Consider the following 23,320-nt stretch of genomic DNA (forward strand, 5'->3'; position numbering starts at 1 on the left):
GCTACACTTTTACCTGGTTTTGAACGACGAGTGAGAACAACTTTCCGATCAGAGAGTTGTTGCGTTCTTTGAAAACGTACAAAATGGAGATAGCAAAAAACAGTGTTGCATAAAGGGGTATTTTGCCTGGGATGGTGGAATTAGGTTATACACCTTGTCACGTCAGTGTTTAAAATGCAACCTCAGTGGCATAACGCATGCATTTATTGCGTGGTGTTGGGTGTCTAGGTCTGGAAGCTGTCACTGGCATTCCTGCTGAAGTTGCACAAAGAAGAGAAACTGTGGCCGGAGAAGGGAGACATCTCTGTTGGCAATTACAAAATCCTTCAGGAACAGCAATATCAACCCTGTGCTACATAAGCAGAAGCAATCAGCTCGCTGTGGGTTTTTCAGACGGCTACCTGTCACTATGGAATATGAAAACTTTGCAGAGGGAGTAAGCAGGCCTTTACACTTGGCCGTGCCTGGAGGTGCAGGGCTCTCAATTTTTTGCTTAAGGAAGTATGTTAATTTAAAGAGAACTTTTTTGGGGACTGAAATTCTGAGTATAGTCTTGGAAGGTTTAGAAATCCTCTTCTGAAATAACTGTTAATAATAATACATGGACTAAATGGGACCGCCTTCTCCCCAATGGACTAGGATTGTTTTCCCTATTGTGCCTGTGGATTGAGGAATTGTGGAAAGCACGCTTCTTTGGGTTATGCCAAGCAGTGAGGATGTGATAGAGCTGGTTTCCGTAAGACGGTTTGTTCTATCAGTAGTATTCAGTGAAAGCAGGAAATGTGTGTATTTCGACGAAACAGATTTTAAAAATTATTTTTCAGAAGAAGTTCCTGCAATTAGGGCATATGTTGAAAGGCTTAAGTATGTTAATGTGTTTTAACCTGTAGGCACCACTCTCAGCTTGAAGGAGGAAGGATTCCTGTCTACGCTGTTACTTTTCAAGAGCCTGAGAATGATCCTCGCAATTGTTGCTACTTGTGGGCTGTTCAGTCTACACAAGAAAGGTGAAGAAAAACTTACTGTCAGCCACTGAATTAATTTTTTTTTTATATACATATATTTGTTCACATACAGTTAATACCTGTATATTTGTTTTGTTTGTTTAGCTGTGCGGGAGATTCTCTCAGGTAGGGAAGGTGTTAAGCTTACAATGCAATTTTTACAGAATTCAACAGACGTGAAGGAGGGACCTAGGAGTTCCTCTCTTCTGAAAGAAGGCAAAGCAGCAGTGGCTGTATTTTTGTGCTTGCATTCTTAAATGATTTCCTTTGTTGCTTGACGGCTACTTCACGCTTTGTCCGATATTCACACCATGGTATTAACACAGTAGTTGAGGCTGCAGACCTAGAACACTAACCGTGCCGACAGAACAGCCTGCTGCCCCTAAAGGAGGGAGGTGACGGTATTGCCCATTACCTTGTGCCAACTTTAGCAGTCTCTGGAGCCTTCATGAGCCAGTTCAGCTCACCTGGCAGAGAACGATCACTGTTCAGCAGAAAAGTCAATGGCTTCCTGCTGGGCTAATGGATGAAATCGGTATGTGGAAGGGTGCAGCGTTTGCAAGAGAGGGACTGGAACTTTGGTGGTGAGGGAAGGGGAGAAAGATCTCTCTCTCTCTCTCTCTCTCTCTCTCTCTCTCTCTCTCAGCATCAGCAAGCTATTTGATCAGCTCAGCTGTTCACAGGGTGGCAATCTTTTTAAGTTTGACTTTAAAGCAGTTTTGATTGAGAACTCTTCCATGTGAAGAACTATTTCCGACAACTTTTAGCCCGTACAACACAGTAAAGCTTTCAAAGGGTATGGTTAGCATTTGCCCCTAAAGCGGTTAGTGTCAAAATGTCCTCCTTTCTGTTTCAGCGGCCAAATGTGACCAATTATCATGTCTTGGGAAGTGCTGTTTGTCTCTTCAGCAAGAGCGCGCTATTAAGAAAACTTCAGTCTAGATCTAATAAAATGGTAATGAGGACTATAAAGCAGCTTTGTAATCAAATTTCATAATTTACACCTTTTTCAGTGAAGGTGATCTTGTGAATTTACATCTGTTGCAGTTAGCATTTGGTGACCGAAAACGCTTGGCATCAGGACAGGTCATGTATGAGGTAAGACGTGCACGTATGTGAAAGGATGAAAATGGTAGTTTTCTCTAAGTGAGGATCAGTTAAGTTGGCAGGGGTAATATTTACCATCAAAATTCAGAGGTGACTAAAAAACCGTAATCTTTGGCTGCGTCTTCTTGGGCATGGCCTTTGTCCATACTTTCTGACAACAACTCACGCCATTTCATACTGCGGCGTCATGTTGTCCAACTAGATTCATCTGCAAAGAGCCCGTATACATTCAGTTGCTGAGGAGGAAGCAGCTTTTACAAATAAAATTAGTCTTCATTTAAACACCAGATTAATGGCCTGTCAGAAGAGAAGATAGGGCTTTGAATAGCTTTGTTTAACCAAACTGCAAGCTTCTGTCTGTCTCCCTTTCTTAAAGTAAGGTCATGCAGCTTCATTCTTTTCTGATCTTTGGGTTTATATATTCTTGTTTTTCTTCTGAGCTCTGTCAGCAGGACTTCAAATGAAATGTGTCTGCAGTGCCTCTCTTAAGTGTTGCTCCTGAAATGTAGGAGCTCCAAAGATATCTCCTTCTACTTTTTGGCTGGGTTACCTATGAAATCTACTCTTAAAGCCAGCCAAATACGTCAATACAGGAACCGGTGGTATGATTTGGTCAAAAGAGTAGACGTAAATTGTTAGAACTGGCTCCAAAGATGATGTTGTGTTTGAAATAGAGATGAGGTATCATTATATCTCAGAGACGTAACAGATAGGAGACACACCTGTATAATGTATAATTCTATTCAGTAGTATGCTTGAAACTCTTCCAAAATCTTTTTGAGGGGGAAGCGATCTAATTCCGAGCGATTCTTTCCTCCTCTTTTGATATTTTCTCTTGCCTGTTCTCAATACGTATGCAATGAAATAGGGGTGATTCTTGCATTGTGGTACTCCGTTTCAATAAGGACGGGGCGTTTTGATTTTTTTGAATAAGTTTAAATGTTAACCATTTTCCTTATATATGGGAAAGCTCCTTCCTCATCTGTAAATGTTGCTGTTGAATAGATGAAGGTTAGGTGTTTGGAAAAGGTGGTGTTTCTTTAAAATGCATTACCAGTCCTGGTGACAAGGTATAAATACCTCCAAGTCGTTCAGCGTGGTCTAAATATGGATGTCACCTCCTTATCTTTACGTGCATTTTTTTAATGACACAAACGTACGATGCTCTAGAGGAACAGAGCACCCTGATTGTTTTTTTTCCTAATTTTAAATGAAAATTTAATTTGGTGGGATTTTGTTGTTGTTGTTTTTTTGTTTGGTGGTTTGTTTGGTTTTTTTCTGAATTGTAGAGGAGCTGTTTGTCCACAATACACACATTCATGTGTTGCATTGTAGACAGTTTGAAGGAATGCTGTATTTGGAGAGGCAGTATTTCAGTTAATGCTTGCTTAGAAAGTGGCGGTATCAGAGGTTCAACACAATCCTGCTGGAGTTTCTGTATATCCCAAAGTGGTTTGCTGACTCTGTAGGAATTGGTGATCCTAAACGCATTGCCCATGTGCATCCCACGTGCTCTCTGTTTTCCCCTTTTGCTGTTGGGTGTGCTCGGTGAAGGAACTGAGGGATATTTCACCCATTAGTCTCTGACCAGATTAGAGGAGGAGCTGGTAAGAGCTTACGTGGTTTGAAAGGAGATTGTTAAGCAGTAAGAAGTTCTCATAGCTACTAGAGAGAGAGATGCCTTTTCACTCTAGTGGTGAGCCTATAGAGAACACCTCTCAAAAGAGCTTTAGCTGCTGTAATGCCATGACTTCTCTACCTCCCTCAGTTCTGTACTCAAGACACGGAGCAGAGAGCTTTGCATGCATATGACGTGTTGCATTATTTCGGATATCTCTTTGTAGATATATATTTAGGTTTGTAAAGAAACCTTGATGTTGCAAGGCATTCTGCAGAACGTGTTTAGAAATGAGTAATGTTAGGGAAATGCTAACTTTTGAAAGTGTGCAAAGCCTTTGCAGCCAAGCTTACCCGTTACGATTTAGCACTTAATTCTCTTGCATGTCAGCTGTAGTTTCTATTTGCCATCAGAAAAAGGCGCGTGGGAAATCTACACTAGAATATGCATATTATATTAGAGATATACGTTCTTTCGTATTTAGGTATAATGTATGTTTTTTTTATCCCCAAAGGACCTTTTCTCTCTCCTTCCATTTTTTCCCCAGGGTTTGGAATACTGTGACGAAAGGTACAGTTTAGATCTCACGGATGGAGCCATTCCCCTGAGAGGGGAGGCCAGCAATACCAAATTACTCAGCTGTCAGACTGTAGAAAAATTTCCCAACCATGCTGACGGAGGGGATAGCGTTAACGAAGGTTTGTTCTGATGTCCGCGTTTGGCTATTCTAAAATAAATGGGTTTGGAATCTAAGCGATGAATGCTGCTCTGTACCCACAGTCTGCAATATCCCCACAGTCGTAAATATCTGTATAGACTAGCTTGTTGGGCTTATTTAAAAAGAAAAACTGGGTGCTTAAGTTATGTGGGACTCCTTTAAAGGAAAAAACAGCCTTTATTTTATGCTTGCTGCCATGCCATAGCGATGTATGGTGGGGTCATGTCAGTGTTTTATTCTTCCAGCTGTTGCCTTTGAACAGTAAGATCATGCTCTCCCTTGCTTAGGAATGTTACCTTTCTGTCTCCTTTTTATGAAGTATGAGGCATGGAGAAATACCTGTGATTTTTCTGATGGTTTCTAATGAGCTTTTTTCCAGAATCTGTTCAAGTTAAGTTCTAGGCACACATGAGCTTCTGCTGGATGTGGGTTGAGGCTGGCAATGAAGCTGTCTTCTGAATGGGGAAAATAATTGTTATCTTCAAAGGCAGTTTCAGGGGCTAACAAAACTGAAATGGCACAGAAGTTCACAATGCAACATAGTAAAGTGTGTGAGGATCCCTAAACGGTCATGATGAATTCAAGAGAGAACCATTTTGCCAAACAAAGTGTCGTCTTGTTCCTTGCCCCATTAGGGTAAACGATCTACCACATACTTTGCTTACATCTGGAGAATGCGTTCTCCCCAGAAAACAAAGACCATTCCACTTACTGAGAGAACTGGAGTGCAGCATTGTGAATGTTTTCTGTTACAGTCTTTATTCCGCTTCCCTGTTTGTTGGGTTTGGGTTCTTTTTGTATTTATTTTTGTGTGCTAGTTGTGTTCTTTCATTCTGAATATGCTGGGGAGGAGCTATTCTTAACACTTGTAATTGACTCAAATCTGGAAATTAATAATGCCAGCCGAGCAATACAAGTGTATACAATAAGTATTTGTCTGCTTTCTGAAAGTAGCAATGTATGTGTTGCTAGCCCATCTTTTTTTGCTAAACTCTTCATCTAGCTAAATGTCTTGATCAACTCTTCATGTATGGAAAACCGAATTAGCTAATAAGCGTGTATTTGATTTGGCTTAGAGCTGATACAGTTTGAATGAGAGAAAGGGGCAGTATGACTGAAACCTATCACAGGGATGTTTGCTACTCCGTACATAATTTTTTTTATTATTCTTAGCAAGTGGTGTGTTTCAGGAGTGATAGAACAGAATTAAGCCAAAGTAGAAAGTGGTGTTTTAAAAATATCAGCTGTACCATACTGTCCACAAATAAGAAACAATGTCTTGTCTTTTGCAGTAATATCTCCTGACACCAGCGTATCAATCTTCAGTTGGCAAGTGACTACATATGGTCAGAGAAAACCATCTACTTATTTGGGTGTATTTGACATTAATCGCTGGTATCATGCTCAAATGCCAGATTCGCTAAGGTAGATTTTCATTAAGTTGTTCTCAACGTCCCTGCAAATAATTCATTTGAAAGTCGGCGTTCAGCTTATGCACTTGTTTTCTTTAAGGCCAGAAGAGTTCCTTCATGATTGCCCCTATTTTGCACTGTGGTCACTGGATACTGTAATAAGTATGACTTCGCCAAACCTCATTTTGGATATTCTGGTCCGTGAGCGGAGTCTGAGTCGGGGACTTCCTCCTTCTTATCCACCACCGGAGCAGTTTTTTCATCCAAGCACCTATAATTTTGGTAGGTATTTCACCGCTTTTAACAGCGAGAAGCTTGAATTGGGGTCCAACGCCATTTACTGGTTCTCTTGTTCGTTGTTTTTCACTCAACAACCAAACCAAACCAAAAAACCCCAACCCCCCACAAACCCAACTCTGATTACATTGTACCAGCAAGGTATTTCATGTTGTGAAATGCATCTGACATTCTGCTGAGTTTTGGGGTTTGGTGCTTTTGTCACGTAGCCTGTGAAGTGGTGATGGTTACAAAATGAAATGACTTTGAACTGAAGCTCAAAGCACAGCACCTCGATAGCACTAGAGATGAAATTTCTACACGCAGTAATAATTTTTTAAAAAAGGTTTGCCTGCGATCTGACAAAGAAAATGGGTACTCAGTTATATCTTTCCAGATATTGCTGTTTAAAAAAAGTGAAGTGGTCCTAACATAACTGTGAGAGCATGGAATGTTGTCAAATGTTCCTTGTTTCTGCAGATGGTTCGTGCTTGCTGAACTCCGGAGTCGTTCATATGACTTGCACCGGCTTGCAGAAGGAGGTGATCTTTTACTGTATCTTTATTGAGACTGTCAGGAGATGTACCTTTTCTAAGTTTTCTCTTGCACTGCTTTCAGTGTCAGAGCCCATTCTATGCTCATCCTGCCCATCCACACGCAGAATCGCAATTGTACCCTGCCAGTTTTATGCCAATGGTAACGTTTTCGGTCCACTCTTGGGACTGTAAAACTACCATTGTCTCCTGTTGAAGCACGATCAGGGATTGAGTGTCTAGAACGTTGCTGTAGGAGCAAGAACAAAAATGTCGTGGAAGGCGGCGAAAGCTGTTACTTCTTTATTACCCATCAGTCGAACTGCCTGCTTAGGCTTGAGTTAGGGTTTGGATCCCTGATTAACCTGAAAAAGGAGGACAGAGTGGAGAAAATGAAAAATTATTTGACTGTTTAAGAAGCAATGAATTCTTTGTTCTCCCAAACTTGGCCAAATCATAACTTCTGAGCCACTGCACAGATTGTAACAAATAATTTTGAATTAAGTTTGAGCTCACTAAACATTTCCAACGTAAACCAGCTTCTGCACAAACAAGCATAGCAAGGGTCTTCCACAGTGTGATTTAAACTTGTGTGTCAGTTTTGGCTTCGATAGAATGCATTTTGCGTCAGTGTTCGGCGAAAAAGAAAGGCCTGTGTATTGACAGAGAAGCTAGAAAATAATTAAGCATTGCAAGGGCTGATATTTTGTTTTACAGGACTTTTTTTATAAACTGTAACTGTTAGTTTGGCTGCCGTCTTTAAGACTCTACATAGTAATGCTTACTGAGATGGCTAACCTAAAGTGTATTACTGACGGAAGCTTTCTGACAGTTTCAGTGAACATTTATGTTACTTCGCGTAGTGGTTATCCAGAACCTTAGTGCCTGAATAATAACGCTGTCTTAATCTGTAGTTTTTGATTGATGTTTCAGACCTTGAATTTTTTGAAGAAATCTGGTCCTTTGATAAGTGAAGCCATTCACGATAGCTACAATAGGTGTCTTGCAGCTGGCTTGCTGTCTCCAAGACTAGTCGATGTCCAGCCATCCAGTTTGAGTCAGGTGAGCACATATCAGGGAATCAAGGGGGAAACACACCCATCTTGTCTGACGGGGCTCCAGAGGCTACAAGACACGATAATCTGATTTTCCTATTATTTGCAAGTTGCACTGAAATGCAGGTGGTGACTTTAGTGAGCAGAAGTAATAGCAGTCCTAGATCCAAGCTACTGAGTTTGACTGGGAACAGCCCTAATAGCTCTGTCTTTAGAGACCCATCTATTAATTCTGTGCCACAGCTGTGCACAAGGAAGCATCTTTCCCTCAGAACAACCTTTATCCCTGTCAGTTTCTCAAAGCATTAGGTTCATTGCAGTAGCTGACGATGGGGGTGTCTCGCTGGGATGTGAGCTGTTGCAAGCATCAGCTTGCTGCACTATACCCGATCATTTGCTTCCAAGGAAGTGGGCCGTGGTAAACGATTACTGTTGTCAGCTCTACCTGACAATTTCCTCACCGCTTCCCTTCATTTTCCCATCATCAGTCGGCCGCTTTTCTGCGGCCTCTCAAAGCAGATCTTCGCCTCTGTAGCCTTTGCCTTGCGCTCCAGTAGCCCAATTTCCCCCGCTTAGACGGCCCTCTTGTTGCTGCAACACCTTAGCCGCCTTTATCTCATGACGCCCTCTCCCTTCGATCCTCTTTATCCCACCATGGTGACTTCAGCCCCCTCTTTCCCAGGTTTTCCATTTGCAGTGCACCACCCCTGCTCTCTCATCTCAAGAGTTTCATGAGAGATGGAGCCTTTGTGATGAACAGCCCATCCTCAGCCAGGCAGCATCTAAGCGAAATGATCAGCTGGCTAGTCATCATACAGTGGAGCAATTAGTAGGAAGGGGAGAGCGGTCTTCCCACTGCCCTCATCTTCCTGTCTACCGGATTCTTTGCCAGATTTGTGGAAGTGTCTTAGGGCAAATAACACTTCTGCGCAGTGTGGTAGCTAAAATAAATTTCTTGGCCAGCTGACCTAGCCCAGAGACTGCTTATTTTGCAAGCCTGATGTAGACTCTTACATTCAAATTAGATGTTCTGCTGTCAGCTCCAGTTTGGGAATAACTTGGGAAATCAAGGCATTTTTTAATAACCTTTGCTGCATTGTGACTGTATCCCAGCACTAGAGTTGAATCAGACAATGAAGGTTAATCGCATGGTACGCGTCAAGTGTGCAAGGTTCTCTTAGGTGTTACGAACCGTTTTTGATAGTACTCAGCAATGCTTGGGGTTTCATACCGTTCTTTGAAATACTAGGAATAAGCTTCTACACCTTAAGTTACAGCCGAACCTAAAAGTTGAACAAAATATTCCACTACTCCAAAGCGTGTGCTGATGGGTAGCACTTGCTGCTGTTCTGTGCGGTGGATGCATTTTACTGTATCTGCAGAGGACGTTTATTCACTCATTAGAAATAGCACAGGCAGTTCTGTGCAACGAACTTCTTGTAATTCGTCAACGTTCTGCTTTACGCTTTTCATTCAACAGAATGATCGTGATCCTCGCTTGAGAGAGAGAGCGCTTGCCAGAAATTCTGTATTAGACCAATATGGCAAGATCCTTCCTAGAGAAAGGAAGCTGCATGTAGAGAGAGCCAAGCCTTACCATTTGCCTTCATCGGTCTTAAGAGAAGGTAATTTTTCGGGGGGGAAATACAGTGGACAGCTAACCATCGCTTGGATTCCATGAGGCTGAGAGTTTTTCCCTCTCGCTTTACAGTCACAAGACCAAAGCCATTATCAACAGTAACAAAAGAAGCTAATGCAGGAAACGTGCACCCAAGAGCAACTTGCATCAGTAATGTATTGTCCAAAATTGGAGAAGTATGGGCAGCAAACGAGCAGAAAACCAGTTTCTCACAGCATGATAGGTAAGCAGCCTTCTAACAAAGTTTAGTCTTGAGCTACATGTTTGGAGAGAGAGAAAAATCCATTGGAATTGCGTTAGCGTTTTAGAGGGAAGGTGGGCCTGAATAGAGCTTTGTCTGGCTTTTTTGCGCATACAATATGTAGCATTTAAGAATCAATACACCGTAAGTAATATTTGGAGAGTGAGTTTTTCTGCTATGATAATAGCTAGCAGTTGTCAGATGATTTTCCTGCAGGTGGTATGGTCAAATAAACTTGGATTCTGGTATGTTTGGACTTCAGGGGAATGAAAGTCATTTACATTTTCCTTTTAATTCTAGTCCTGGAGTGACAGAAGCACCACTCATAACACATCCTCTCCCTGATGCAGAGTCGCACAATGCATTTGTTGCGGCAGGAGTTAGAAAATTTTTAGGAAAATGTTCCAGGTATAGTAGATCTACAGACTATTTCAAAAAGGTGTTGCTTCTCATATATATGTGTGTATGTGTGTGGGTGTGTACACTTCCTGTGCTTGCAAAGTGTTCTCTTTGCATTTAGTTTTGTGTCTGTTAAAGAAAAGGCCAACTTAGGGACTCAACTAAGTGGAGAATTTGAAGTGGTCCCAGCATTGAAATGTGGATGCATTTTCTTCTGACACGAGAATGACATCACTTGTGCAACTTAACATTGGATTACTCTTGCCTCAGAGGCAGTGATTTAGGAAATGAAGTACGAAATGTGACAGAATAATTGAAAAGAAGAAAATGCCTCTGACTTGTTGGTGGGCCTGAGACATCACCCCAACAGCGAGGGTTCACCTGTATTTCTTGTTCATGGAATGTTTTTGTTACGTACCGTCTCAGATTTCTTGAACGCAGCATGATTCTTTCCACTGATTTATTTCTTTTCGTATTTTAAATTGTGTACCTTAACAGATTGCTGGGTTTGGTGGCTCGTCCTGTTCCTTCACACTCTGCAGCACGGGGTGGTAGCTCACATTCGCCATGCAGAGCTTCTACTTCATTCATGCCATCCAGCCCACTGAAACCAAATACGCATGGTTCCGTCTCACAAAAGAAGTTTTCAGGAGCATCAGAGCTGAATTTACTAGAGACTCCTCTTGTGGTTAAGGTTCGTACTGTAAAAAACCGGTACCAACCAACCAAAAGAAAAGCCTGTAAACTTTGTTTAAAATGAAACCACCAGAAAAGTCTTTAAAAACAAACACTGATTGGTCTTGAGGAACGGAAGAAGGTTTTCGGTGTCCCAGACTTCAGATGAAGTTAAATAGGCTGTCAGTTAGTTAGCTCGTCTCGGCTTTGGGAGCAGAAATCTCAGAAATGGAGCATGTGATTGCGTACACTGAATACTCTGGTCTCTGTCCCTTAACCGCATGAACTTTTCTCTGTAGGAGAGAGTACATTGTATGTTTCTGACTTTACATTCAGCGGTGATGTGAAAGGAAACGCAGTCTTTCACTGTCCTCGGTTTTGTCTCGCTCGGTTGGAAGTTAAGTCTGTTTGGTAATTAATAATGCATTAACAGACGTTTTTTAACTCTAGGTCATTGAAGGTAGTGCGGGTAAGGCACAAACCTCAGAAGCAGCACCTGAAGCATCACCATCTAGTGAACTACATCCATCAGGCAATCTTCAATACAGCTATAATACTACAGAGCAACAGTTTCCATGGGATTTTCCTGCTAATCAAGATGGTGAATGTGATGCTGCTGAGGGAGACTGAGATACAAAAAGCTCTCTGAGTAATCTTTAGACTTTTTAGAAGGTCTACTAATACAACAAATAAAAGCCTCTGCACAGGAACAGAATTTAATGTATTTATTATTCCCAAAAGTCATGAAGCCATCCTTTCAAGTATTTCTGTGACTCAATGTTTCCGTTCCCTGTAATACATACCCAGAAACCAGACAGCATGAGAAGCTTATAAGAGACTCCTGTAACTATTATGCTACCAGCAATAATGTGCTGGTTTTGGCTGGGGTAGAGTTAATTTTCTTCATAGTAGCTAGTATGGGGCTGTGCTTTGGATTTGTGCTGGAAACAGTGTTGATAAAGCTGGGATGTTTTAGTTAACGCTGAGCAGTGCTTACACTGAGGCCCCGCCCACCACCAGCTTGTAGGGCCACTTGGGTGCCGCGTCGTCAGCCACCACGGGGAGAGGAACTGCCACACTGCCACTCATGGTCATATTGACAAACGCTACTCTTTGTGATTTCTCGTCTCTCCTTTACCACATCTACTACATGCAAGCTAGTAAGGATGAAAGTCAACATACCTTAAGACAACAGTATGGAGTCAGTTGATCTTTATAGTAACGCAGGGAAAAAAAAAGACAAAACTATTCCTTAAACTCTGAGAAATGACAACTCCTCTTTTATTTCGCTATGGGTACTAAGGCTTTGAAAGTAAAAACACCACAAAGTAGTAGCATCTATCCCAAACAGGCATGAGGAGTAACTAGCGGCTTCATCTGCTTAGGCACTCGTTATCTGGGGCCTGCCTGCTTTTAATAGTTGGGGAACACGGTGAAGTGAGAAGGCTGTGGTTAATTGTGAAGCAGATGCTATAGCGGTTCCATTAAGTAGTAACTTACAACTTAGATTAAAGAAATTAAAAGAGATTGTAGCGCTAGTAGCCAGTAAGTCACTAATTTCATTTGCTTGTGAATTAAAACTCAATACCCTTTATGAGTTTGCTCACTATAGCAAACAGTATTATAACTTTTAACTCAATTTTTCTTCTGTTTCTGCTGTAAACAATAGCACAGTGAAACTATTTTATGATTAGGCTTTTACAGCCATATGAGTTTTATTGGAGTTAGACCCAGGAAAGGTGTTAGTTCATACAGTTACTTAGGTGTTAGACCCAGGAAAGGTGTTACTTCGTACAGTTGACTTCAGACTTCAGGCTTGCTAATAACAGAGAACTCAACACCACGTTTGTTGAGGCGATCAATCAGCTTTGTTTTGGAGAAGGCAGCTCCCGGAGAATATACACCACCCCTGTTAATGAAAATCAAAAGAGAAAAGTGTTAGTGGTACAGTGATTGAGTGACACCTTTTTTTAAAGTCAAAGATGTGTTTCCCTGCCTAAGAAAGAAAAAGCCACTTTATCCCACAGAGCATATGAGGAATTTGGCAAGCTGGTTACATTCATAGGTTCATTTCTGCATCCAGCAAACTCAACAGAAACCATTCCATTAACTGAAAATACAGACAGACACTGATGCAACAGATGCTGCAAAAGCATTACTAAAAACCTATGACTACATCCTTTCAAATTGAAAGGCAGATGAAGAGTTAAGTGGCCTTAAATCAGCTTGTGGTGAAGTATCTCCCTTGCATAGCCATTTGGGCGAGGTAACACAGAAATCCACAGGGTTATGAGAGCTGTATTTTCAAAGAGAAACATAATGCATACAAGAGTTTTAAGGGAGATCAAGGTGTTCTGCATGGGAAAGTACTTACTGTTTAGGCAGAGAAGCGGCATCTTCCAGAACAGATACAGCTGCTTGAACCATTACAATTGGTGTAGCAACATAGCCAGGCTCTGACAAAAAAAAGGAAAAAAAAGTAAAACCACCCACAACAAATGATGTACAGTGTGTTGAAATGTAGAATGTAATCTTGCTCTTACCTACAGCATGCTGAAGAATAATCTCTTTGGCAATGAAACAGCCTTCCCCATTTAATAACAGCTTTTTTACCTGGTAATCATGCCAAGTAGCTGGTGAAGTCCTTAAGATCTAATCTGGACAAATACTGCCTCCAGTACAGGCAACAACCACGAGCGATCACCTCATGGTGACAGAGGGCTCTCCATTACAGCAAAAGCATTCCCCATCCTGTGCTTAAATTCAGACTTCTGCTGTGAGACTGTCGCATTTGGCTACATCTCTAGTTATTCAAAGAAGCTAAGCTTCATTAACTCCTTTCTGAACATACATTCTTGCTGCCTCCAAACTTCACTTACGGTGTCATCACCCCTCAAAGAAATTATCTGAACGCAAGTATGTTATAGCTAGAAATGACACCATGCCAGACCTGTTTCAGTTCACTCACAGAGGACTGGAAATAAACAAATAGTAAGTCCAGGCTGTTGTAGTGGCTGACGATGACCCCCTACCGACGGCCCCTCCCCCTTTCCGCAGAAACATGTGAACATTGCAGGTACAAACCACAATTACCCCTAAGTAGCCAGTACAGAAGACGCAGTCAGCAGCAAAGGCAGTCGGCCTGTGTTTTTTGTGGTTTGATTTCAGATCTTAGCTGCAAGTAATTGCGTGTAGGTAAAGCAACCTTTCATACAAAAGCTGACCTTAGGATAGAATTAGCTGGGGAACTCACTAGCGCAGTGATATCCTCCTGGCCAAGGACGCTTGATCGTATGACACCGCCAGTCTCCGTAATTGCAACTGTAAGTTTGATTTGTATAGCCAATAAGGTACTTGTGTATCTTTATCAATAAGTATTTGGATAGAGTTACATCTTGCATAATTTCTATTCGTGAATATAGAGATGATGAATAAATTGTATACAAGTTGGCCATGTCCATGTTTGATCAATTTACTTCTCTTCCTCTGGGGGCCCAGCAGACACTTTTATCTCTTATTCGCAAACATCATTCTGTGGACGCTGGTTTGGTATTGCACATGCACCTATTTTAGAGAGCTGGGCAGAAGTAAGGCAGCCAAGGAGGAGACCGGGTATGTGACTGTGGTTATAGATGAATACCCAAATCTGCCTCCGCAGCAGCCTGAACCTTAATCAATGCATAACCCCTCAGAATAGTCAGGTTATGACAGCTGCAACAACTGAAAACTATCCTTAAATCACTCCCCCTTTAACTGCTCTACTCTGCAAAAATGCAAATTGGAACGGGGAAAGTCAGAAGGAAAGAGAATGACAAGAACACAAATGAATTGGCCATTTCAAAAAACAGGTCACAATGAACACTAGTATCCAAGATAATACTGTGTAATGGCTGTTGACTTTGTCCATATTGCAAGTGCTCCTCAAGGGTGAAAGAAATAGCAGTGGAACCATAAACCTATGTTAGAGTAGGGAATGTGAGGCAAAAGCAGTTAGCTGCTACTAACGTACATACCTGGTCCTTTCACTTCGGTGCAGATCTTTACATTCGGTTTGCCATTCTGGGGATCTTGCCCCTCACTATAACCCTCGCCAAAAAAAGTCATTGTAAAGGAGGTTCCATCCATCTGTAGTGGACAAGTGTGGTCACCAATACAGTAACTCACTTAGATCAGGCAAGCACAAGTAGTAAATATAAGTATCTATTATGCCAAATACATCTAAACATGAGAGTAGTTATTTTGAGTTATTGCTTAAAAGGTACAATCTCATCTAAATTTTCAATCGCTTCCACTTTGTTGGAACTGTTACTGTTCTAAAGTCCATTTATTCTCCCAGTGCTTTCAGTCCTGGGTTTTTGCTACCCAGTCTCCCTCTCTCATCACCTTTGACAGACTGAGTGCTGTGAGCCATCCATGTAAATACATGAGAGCCAGCAACATGATCCATTTTTTCTCATACAAGTTCCACATACTTTGATGTCTAACAGCAGAAGGCATGATTATTTAAATAGTCAAAGCTATCTGAACAAGCACACACAATGTGCATTTAGAAACTGTTTCTTTGAGACTAAGCAGTTAACTCCAGATTACTATTCCACCATTACCATGACAAATTTATTCAGTAATTGTGATGGGAAACAGTCAGTTACCTGTTTCCGGGTTGGTCCTTTCTTTGTGAAGTGTCCAGCAGAGAAAAATTCTGGGTACTATACAATAAGAGGGGAAAGGAAAAAAAAAAAAAAAAAGATAAGACCAACAATAAACTAGAGGGGAAAAAAATCTCAAAACACTTAGTTCTTTTGTGTTTTGAACACTTACTTTTGTCAGAAGTTTTCTTCCAAAGCTAAACTTCACAAGAAGAAGAAATAAAATGCCACAAAACATCAGCTTGATAACAGAGCCAAGGCCACCTATGTTCACATAGGCGCCATACTGCACCTGAGGCAAAAAAATATTTTCAGTGATAAAATTTACATTAAAATTTTTGCATCAATTCATTTGTAAAAATAAATCTACCCCCAAATTAGGATGCAATTGTTCGATACAATAGATAGGTGTTTAAATAGGGTCTTAAACAACTGTCTTAGTTCAAAACAACTCTTTAAATAATGCTTCACTTTTTAATTCACTACGAGAAGATGATATGACTACAGAATGGCAAGTGAGCAAGCATGGTAAACAAAAGTGGAAAACTCTAAATAAAGATGTGTTTTGGTCTCTGATTTCAGGCTTCTTTCCTGAGAGCTTCTTTCCTCCTCTTTGTGCTTTAGTTTAAGAGAATCTGAGGCCTTACTTTAGAATTCTGGAATAGCAATGGCAAGCCTTTCTCATTAGTACTTTCCAAGTATATTTTTAAAGCACTATCTCACCTTCATCTCTTAACTGGTGCCTGTGACTCTGCACAGCTATTATACAGATTGTTGGTGCTGGTCTCCTCTCAGGAAACCACAGAAAACAAAAACTAAACATCTTTTCCACCACCACCACTTCACACTGCCTTTACTCTGCACACCAGAGACCCAAGTGTCAAAGAAGTCTCCAGATAAAGAATTCACATGCTGCTCATTTGTATCAGAATGTTTACTACACTATACTGACCTGACTATAGTTACGCAGACTACAATTATAGTACTTTTAGAAGCTCTACTGATATAACAAATAAAAGCCTCTGCACAGGAACGGAATTTAATGTATTTATCATTCCCAAAAATCATGAAGCCTTCCTTTCAAATATTTCTGTGACTCAACGTTTCCATTCCCTACAAATACATACCCAGAAATCAGACAGCATGAGAACCCCAGAAGAGACTCCCGTAACTATTATGCTAGCAGCAATAAGCAAGCTCATCAAGCAGCATATCAAGTAGTATGAGACAGGCCAGTGCACCCACAATAACCTGGACCACATCAAGTCAAGCAGCTTTCAAAGGTGATCAACAGAACAAGCCTCCTTGTTTAAACAAGCAAAAGCACATCACAGTTCATTACTATTTACCTAACTACAGAAAACCTGCTACACAGATCTGCACTAAGAACAGTTATTACATAAAGAAAAGATTCTTTGAAAACGGTAATAAAGACAGAGTATACCAATAACAGTAACTTACAGGTGTTTCCTGCAACTCTGTGTGCAAATAGCGCTGAGACCGTTTCACAACAGAACCATCAGACCCCATGAATGTAATGGAGTACTCTTTGAATTCCCGATTGTAAAACACAAATCCTCTGCAAATGGAAAAAAATAAAAGTCAGAAAAAATGTTCAAATGTTCATGAAACTGAAAAAAATTGATCATAATGGCCCGACTAACACTGCCTTTTTTTCAAGCATTTTTATGACATCTTTTCACTGAAAGCAAGCCATTCAAAAATTTATCCCTGGCTCAACTCAAAATTCCATGCACTAGAGCAAGGATGAATTTGATAATCAAAATAATATTCCCCCAACATTTCTTTTTTCCCTTCTACTGATCACTTCTGCAATCAAACTCAAAAGTTTACCATGTCACTAGTATTTTTTTAGAACAAGTTAACTCTGAGACCCAGTAAATGCTGGAACATGTTCTTTTCTCATTAAAATACAAACAAATCAGTAAAATTGAATTTATCTTCAATTCTACTAGACAAGCATCTGTATTCATATTATACTAAAGTCCTAAATGGATCTTTTTAGTATTTAATAATATGTTAACAATCTATGTAATAAATACTGGAACTGTTCGAAGACAGATGTTTCACATCTTAGGTTTCTTATACCTTCTTTTAAGTTTTGCACCAACTACTGGAACAGGGGCATATCCTATCTTTTTTCGAAGCTTCCTCAAGTTGTCTTGATCCGCAAGGCCATAAACAGCTGATTTCCAGGTCCCATCATGTGCACAAGGACCCTGGTGACATACCATGAAACAGTAATTAATTTAGTATCTAAAGGTTTCATGTATTATTTTAATAATGACCTTAGAATTATTACATATATTACACATTATTACAATTAATGCATATAATAATAATACATATATGTAGTAAAGTATATTGAGATGTGGTGGGTTGACCTTGGCTGAACACCAGGAGCCCACCAAGCCGCTCTATCACTCCCCTCCTCAGTAGAACACGGAGGAGAGAAAATAAGATGAAAAAAAACCCTCAAGGGTCAAGATAAAGTCAGTTTAATAAAGCAAAAGCAAAGGCTGCACGCAGAAGCAAAGGAAAACAAAAGACTTATTCTCTACTTCCCATCAGCAGGCAATGTCCAGCCACTTCCCGGGAAGCAGGGCTTCAGTACACGTAGCGGTTGCTCCGGAAGACAAACACCGCAGTAACGGATGTCCCTCACCCCTCCTCCTTTCTCTTAACTTTTATTGTTGAGCAGACATTATACGGTATGGAATATCCCTTTGGTCAGTTTGGGTCAGCTGTCCTGGCTATGTACCCTCCCAGGATCTTGCCCACCCCCAGCCTACCGGGTGAGGGGGCAATGTTGGAGACACAGCCCGGACACTGTGTGAGCACTGCTCAGCAGTAGCCAAAACACTAGTGTGTTATCAACACCTTTCTAACTGCCATTACAAAGCACAGCACTATGAGGGCTGCTATGGGGAAAATTAACTCCATCTCAGCCAGACCCAATGCATTTTCCACCCCTTATTCCATATGATTTGCGTCATGCTCAGGTCCCACATTACTTAATACATATATCTAGCTATCGATCTTCTAACCATCCCATTGTATTTAATTCTCATTACCGAAATCCCTTCTTACCAACACTTACAACTTACACTACATACTTAAATCATCTTTATACCCAACATACACATTTAGATATTCTCATTAACCACTATCCCCTGCCCTTTAACAGATAGATATTATTCTCCCATTCCATGGGCTTCCTCCACTCCTCCAGACAATCATAAGACCAGGCTATGACTTGGGCCCCATCTGTAAAGATGGATGCTCAGGACAGAAGCAGCATGTTGGATCGTTCGGCACCAACACTGGCTTGGTTTGGGTCATCGTTGCATTATTTTAATAACAACCTTAGAATTATTACATATATTACACATTATGATTATATGCATTAAAGTAGATTGAAACAGTACCCCCCAAACAAAAACAAACCACACGGCCAAACACTAGGATTACTGGCAACACACTGTACATCTGTTATTGTTTACTTGTGTATGAATCCTTCCCACATCTCTGCAAAAACTATTTCTTCAAACAGCTTAACACAACAAACTTTAGGTAGACAGCCTGCGCAAATGAACCTTACAAAAGGGTGTTTGCTCGGGATATTTTTATTAGCTCCTAGAGTTCTTAGACATCGAAGAACTGTCAGCTTGTTCCAGTTATTCTAATGGGCTACAGTGATGTTATCACAAATACCTCTGAGATTCCAAGAAGGTATAAGCCAACTAACCTCAGGTCCAGATTTCACTGTCAGGAAGCTTTCAACAGCAGTTAAGGTACCTTTAAGGGAAGGGAAAACATTACTTGGCATATAGAACAGAATAGACTATTTCAGTTGGAATGGACCTCCAACAATCATCTAGTCCAACTGCCAATATACAGTCATTAGTTCACAAAGCCAGAGTACACTCTCGTAGACTCAAACAGCAGGCCACTGACATTATTAGTTGGAAAGGCAGAGTCACATTTTTATCTCAAAGTAAAATAAACTAAGATTAAGTTCCACAGCTATTTTAGTTAGGAAGTATCAAATTTCTTAGGTAAAGTACTTCAATAAGGGTTGCTAATATTATCTTTACTGATTACATTTTTCATTTGTCTCACCTAGTTAATGAGATAATGTAAATATCTTCATGTAAATAAAAAAAAGGAAAATAATGTTAATAGACATATTTAGTTTACCCCCAAGTTTCAAAATAAAGGATGACGTAGGCTGTGAAAACCAAGATGGACTTAGGGATTTTGGTAGACCTTAACTACCAAAAAAAAAAAAAAATTTCAAACCCGCAGAAAAACCCCAAACACACAAGATATCCTAAAACATTTAATTTCAGCATAGCTTGTGTTTTGCTAAGAACGCTTAGTTGTGATGAACAGCAAAACAAAAGAACTCCTCCAAATTCTGCTTTGTTTTCCTTTGCTCAGTTCCTTCTAAGATTGTAAAACTCTGCTTCTATGGGCAAATTTCAATATAGCAAGCAACTGGATAGACAGGTGATAATACCATAAAGTCAAAATAGGAAGAGGTGAAAGACATCTTTATTCAAAACAAGTATCAAACATCAAATTATAACCCCATGAGCAACCAGAAACCCATTTCCATGCCTCTCCTCTCCAACCAGAGCCAGATTGAGTTTTCTTAAACTGAAAGATGATACACTCCAATGTAAAGCAATCCCACTTCATAGCAGTTTTAATAGTACATAAAAGCGAAACATTCGGATCCTCTTATCGGCCATGCCAATTGAAAGTCAGACCTGATGAATGAAGTATCCTCATTTGAGATTAGGATCAAGTACTATGTGCATAGAATTAAATCACTTCACATCTTCTCTCAAATATATTTATCCTCTTTCTGTTACTGTCTAGCTGCTCTTAAAGAAAAAGGCATTGTATGGCACTGTCTATCTACTTACACTCATGCAACAGCTTCTAAGTGCTTGCGGTAGAAGAAGAAAACTTACAAAACCTGATCACCCACTAATTTGCGATCCCTTTCCCCCAGCCTTCCTGTCCCCACTGTCTCTTCCCTACAAAGATTCTCACTGCACAAGCAGCAAGTGGGCTGAGGCTTGTCTAGGGACGTCCACACGCTGGCTGAACAGCCCGCTACTGACAACTGAAGGTTCTATTCTCTCTATGAGCAACATTACCTTGAATCCCTCCTCTACCAAATGACCAATTTTCTCCAATCTACTGGGAAAAAAACGTAGAAGTAAATCATATGACCTACCAGATTTGTTTGAAAGTGGTCAGCTGGTAAAGGCAGGAAAAAGAGAGACCGAAAGAGTTTCCACGTAAGCATTGCTGCTTTAGGAAACAAGATGAAAGCATCATCTGCATTTCTTTTTCAGCATAAGGTCACACTTAACTAAGTCACCTTTCAACTTGTCTCTGGTGAACAGTACTCCCATATCGGCTGGTATAGAGTCAAAGCCACAGCTTCCAATGACATATACTCCCTTTTCCGCAGCTTTTTCATTGTATTTCAGGTACATTCCTTCCAGAAACTAAAACAAAGTCAGAACAAATATTTTAAGCAGAACTCCATATTTGGCCATACCCAATATTGGCCATCAGTGCTCTACTGTCATATCATAGCACCCTACGTACTTCAAACTCCTTACAAGCATCTTTAAGACAGATACAGAGCATTCCTGTTTTATGGTACGGAAGTGTCACAGCAGTGAAAAGAAATGTGGTCTACACAAAATTCCTACGTAGAATCACAACCGAGACTTAAATCAGAATTGAAATTTTGCATTTCCAGAGAGAACCTGAGAGGTTCTTGTCTTAAAGTAAGAAAACTATACAACTAATATACATTAATGTACTTTAAAACAATTAATGCATCTTAAAATTGTAGATCAGGAGGCAGAATTTGTTTTCATGTTCAAAAACATTAGCAGAAACATACTAAACAAATACTCCTTTAACAGATCCTTGATACGAGGCAGCATTTTTCTACTGTTACATACCTGGGGTTCTCCACTGATGTCAATGCAGCTTGCACCATTTTCAACACAAGCTTCTACCACAGGCTCTCCAAAGAATCTATACTATAGAAGCAAAGAAGACCGCACGTAACAAAAGTAAAACCCACACACCACCCCTCCCCCAGCGTGCTTTATCTAACATACGTATCTACAATAAAAGTAAACACTTGCTGGCTATTGATTTTTCTAAGCCGGGCAAAATATGTAATAGCACTTGTACTTTTTGAGGGCTGGGGAGAAGGAACAGCATAACAAACTTCATCCCTAATAACGGAGTTTGCTGCACAGGCTACTCCACTGTATTTCTCTCATAAGACAAATTCACCAAGGCCAATTTGATGTCTCTAATCTCCATTTATGCTTTTTGCACTCATATTATCAGCATATTCTCTACCCAAATACTCTTAATTTCAAAGACCTTGTCATGACCCAACTTCCAGCCCTCGTACTTTGATCCCCTCTGAATGCACTGGAAATACTGCTGCTGAAAGTTTTAAAGGGGCCAAGAACTTAAAACAGCGAGTCTACGGGCTTCTTTTCCAGCTCTATTTTCAACCCTAGCACCACCTACTTAAAACATTTTGGCCCAACCCAAAACTCCTCCCCTCTTCACAACCGCTTTCTTATGCTGCCTGTGAAAGACTCACTTAAAAAAAAAAAAAAAAAAAAAAAAAACAACAAACCAACCCCACCAACCCTGCTGTATTTCAGTGAGAACTGTCCGTGAATACACAAGCCATTACAGTACGCGGTTGCACTCCTGGTCCAATTTCAGAAAGCTGCATTTCATCCGCACGGCTCCTGAAGTTCCGGAGCCCAGCGGCACCTCTCCCGGTAGCCGTCGCAGCTCTCCCTGCCCCACGCAGCCGAGGAGCGACGGCGGAGAGGCATACACCGCCCTGGGCTCTGCCGGGAGCCGCGCCCGGCGGATGCCGTGGGAGCACCGGCCCGCATCACCGCACTCACCGGGCCCACGCAGTTGAGCACCAGCCGGGTCTGCCTCGCCATGGCGGCCAGCGAGGCCGCGTCGCCCACATCGCACAGCAGCACGCCGACCTCCGCCCCGAGCGCCGCCTTCCCTGCGCACCGGAGACGGCCGTCACCCACACCGCCCGCCGCGCCGACGAGCGCGTCTCCTCCCTCGCCGGGCCGAGCCGCCACCTCCCCGGCGCAGCCCCGACACGGAGGGGTTTGCCCCCGTTCGCCCCTCAGCCCTTCCCCTCACGCCCGCCCGTGGACGGTTCCCAACGGACAGGGCATTAACATCGGGGCTGCGCGAACCGCGCCGTCCCCGGACGACAGCGCTGCGCTACACGACCCCCAGCCGCGGCCCATACCCAGCCTCTCGGCCGCCCGCTCCAGAACCGCCTGCAGCTTCTCCCGGCTCCGCCCGGCCACCGCCCAGCGCAAGGCACCGCGTAGCTCCCCGCCGGCCGCCGCCCGCGCCACCTCCTCCACCACGAACTGGCCGGTGAAGCCTGAAGCCCCAAACACCACCAGCTCGTAGGGCCGCTTGAGCGACCCGCCGCCGGCCGCCATGGGCACAAGAGCCACTGTAGCCGCCGCACTGCCGGTCAGCGTCAGGCAGCGGCCGGTATCACTCGGCCCCTCCCAGGCCCCGCCCCTCGCCGGGAGGGCAGTGCGCGAGGCCCGCTCGCGGGGCGGGCGTTACGGCCGTTGCGGCCTTCGGAGCTCGCGGTGCGGAGGAGCGCGCGCGGCGCTGTGCCTGCTGGAACGCGGCGGTTGCAAAGATCCGCCCCGCTCCCAACGCAGGCCCCCAGGCGCTGCCGCATACCGCCAGTGGCTGCGGCGGCTCAGCCCTTGGCCCCTGCCGGGGTAGAAATAACCTTTGCTGTCATTCCAGCAGCTAGGAAGGAGGGAGAGCTGCTATCTTTCTGGGGCTCTGGGGATTTTTAAAATACCGTGAACAAATAAAAGTATACCAAGATACGGCCAAGAGGT

General features: G+C 42.1%; 1 protein-coding gene and 1 long non-coding RNA gene across 2 annotated transcripts; one reads left to right on the plus strand and one right to left on the minus strand.

Moving 5' to 3' along the window:
* Positions 1–6,071: 6,071 nt before the first annotated feature.
* Positions 6,072–7,639, plus strand: LOC132319131 (uncharacterized). Its single transcript, XR_009484448.1, has 3 exons — positions 6,072–6,141; positions 6,616–6,677; positions 7,602–7,639. It is a non-coding gene; the product is annotated as an uncharacterized LOC132319131 (long non-coding RNA).
* A 3,792-nt stretch (positions 7,640–11,431) lies between these two features.
* Positions 11,432–22,926, minus strand: SCCPDH (saccharopine dehydrogenase (putative)). Its single transcript, XM_059832755.1, has 12 exons — positions 22,696–22,926; positions 22,325–22,437; positions 21,341–21,421; positions 20,743–20,872; positions 19,093–19,142; positions 17,433–17,563; positions 16,785–16,902; positions 15,496–15,615; positions 15,327–15,383; positions 14,691–14,802; positions 13,052–13,133; positions 11,432–12,586 (listed from the first exon to the last, which is right to left on the minus strand). The coding sequence occupies exons 1-12, from the start codon at positions 22,895–22,897 to the stop codon at positions 12,481–12,483; spliced, it is 1,302 nt and encodes a 433-aa protein (XP_059688738.1). The 5' UTR covers positions 22,898–22,926; the 3' UTR covers positions 11,432–12,480.
* Positions 22,927–23,320: the final 394 nt, after the last annotated feature.

The sequence above is a fragment of the Gavia stellata genome, chromosome 2 (assembly GCF_030936135.1).
Source record: "Gavia stellata isolate bGavSte3 chromosome 2, bGavSte3.hap2, whole genome shotgun sequence".
NCBI lineage: Eukaryota > Metazoa > Chordata > Aves > Gaviiformes > Gaviidae > Gavia > Gavia stellata.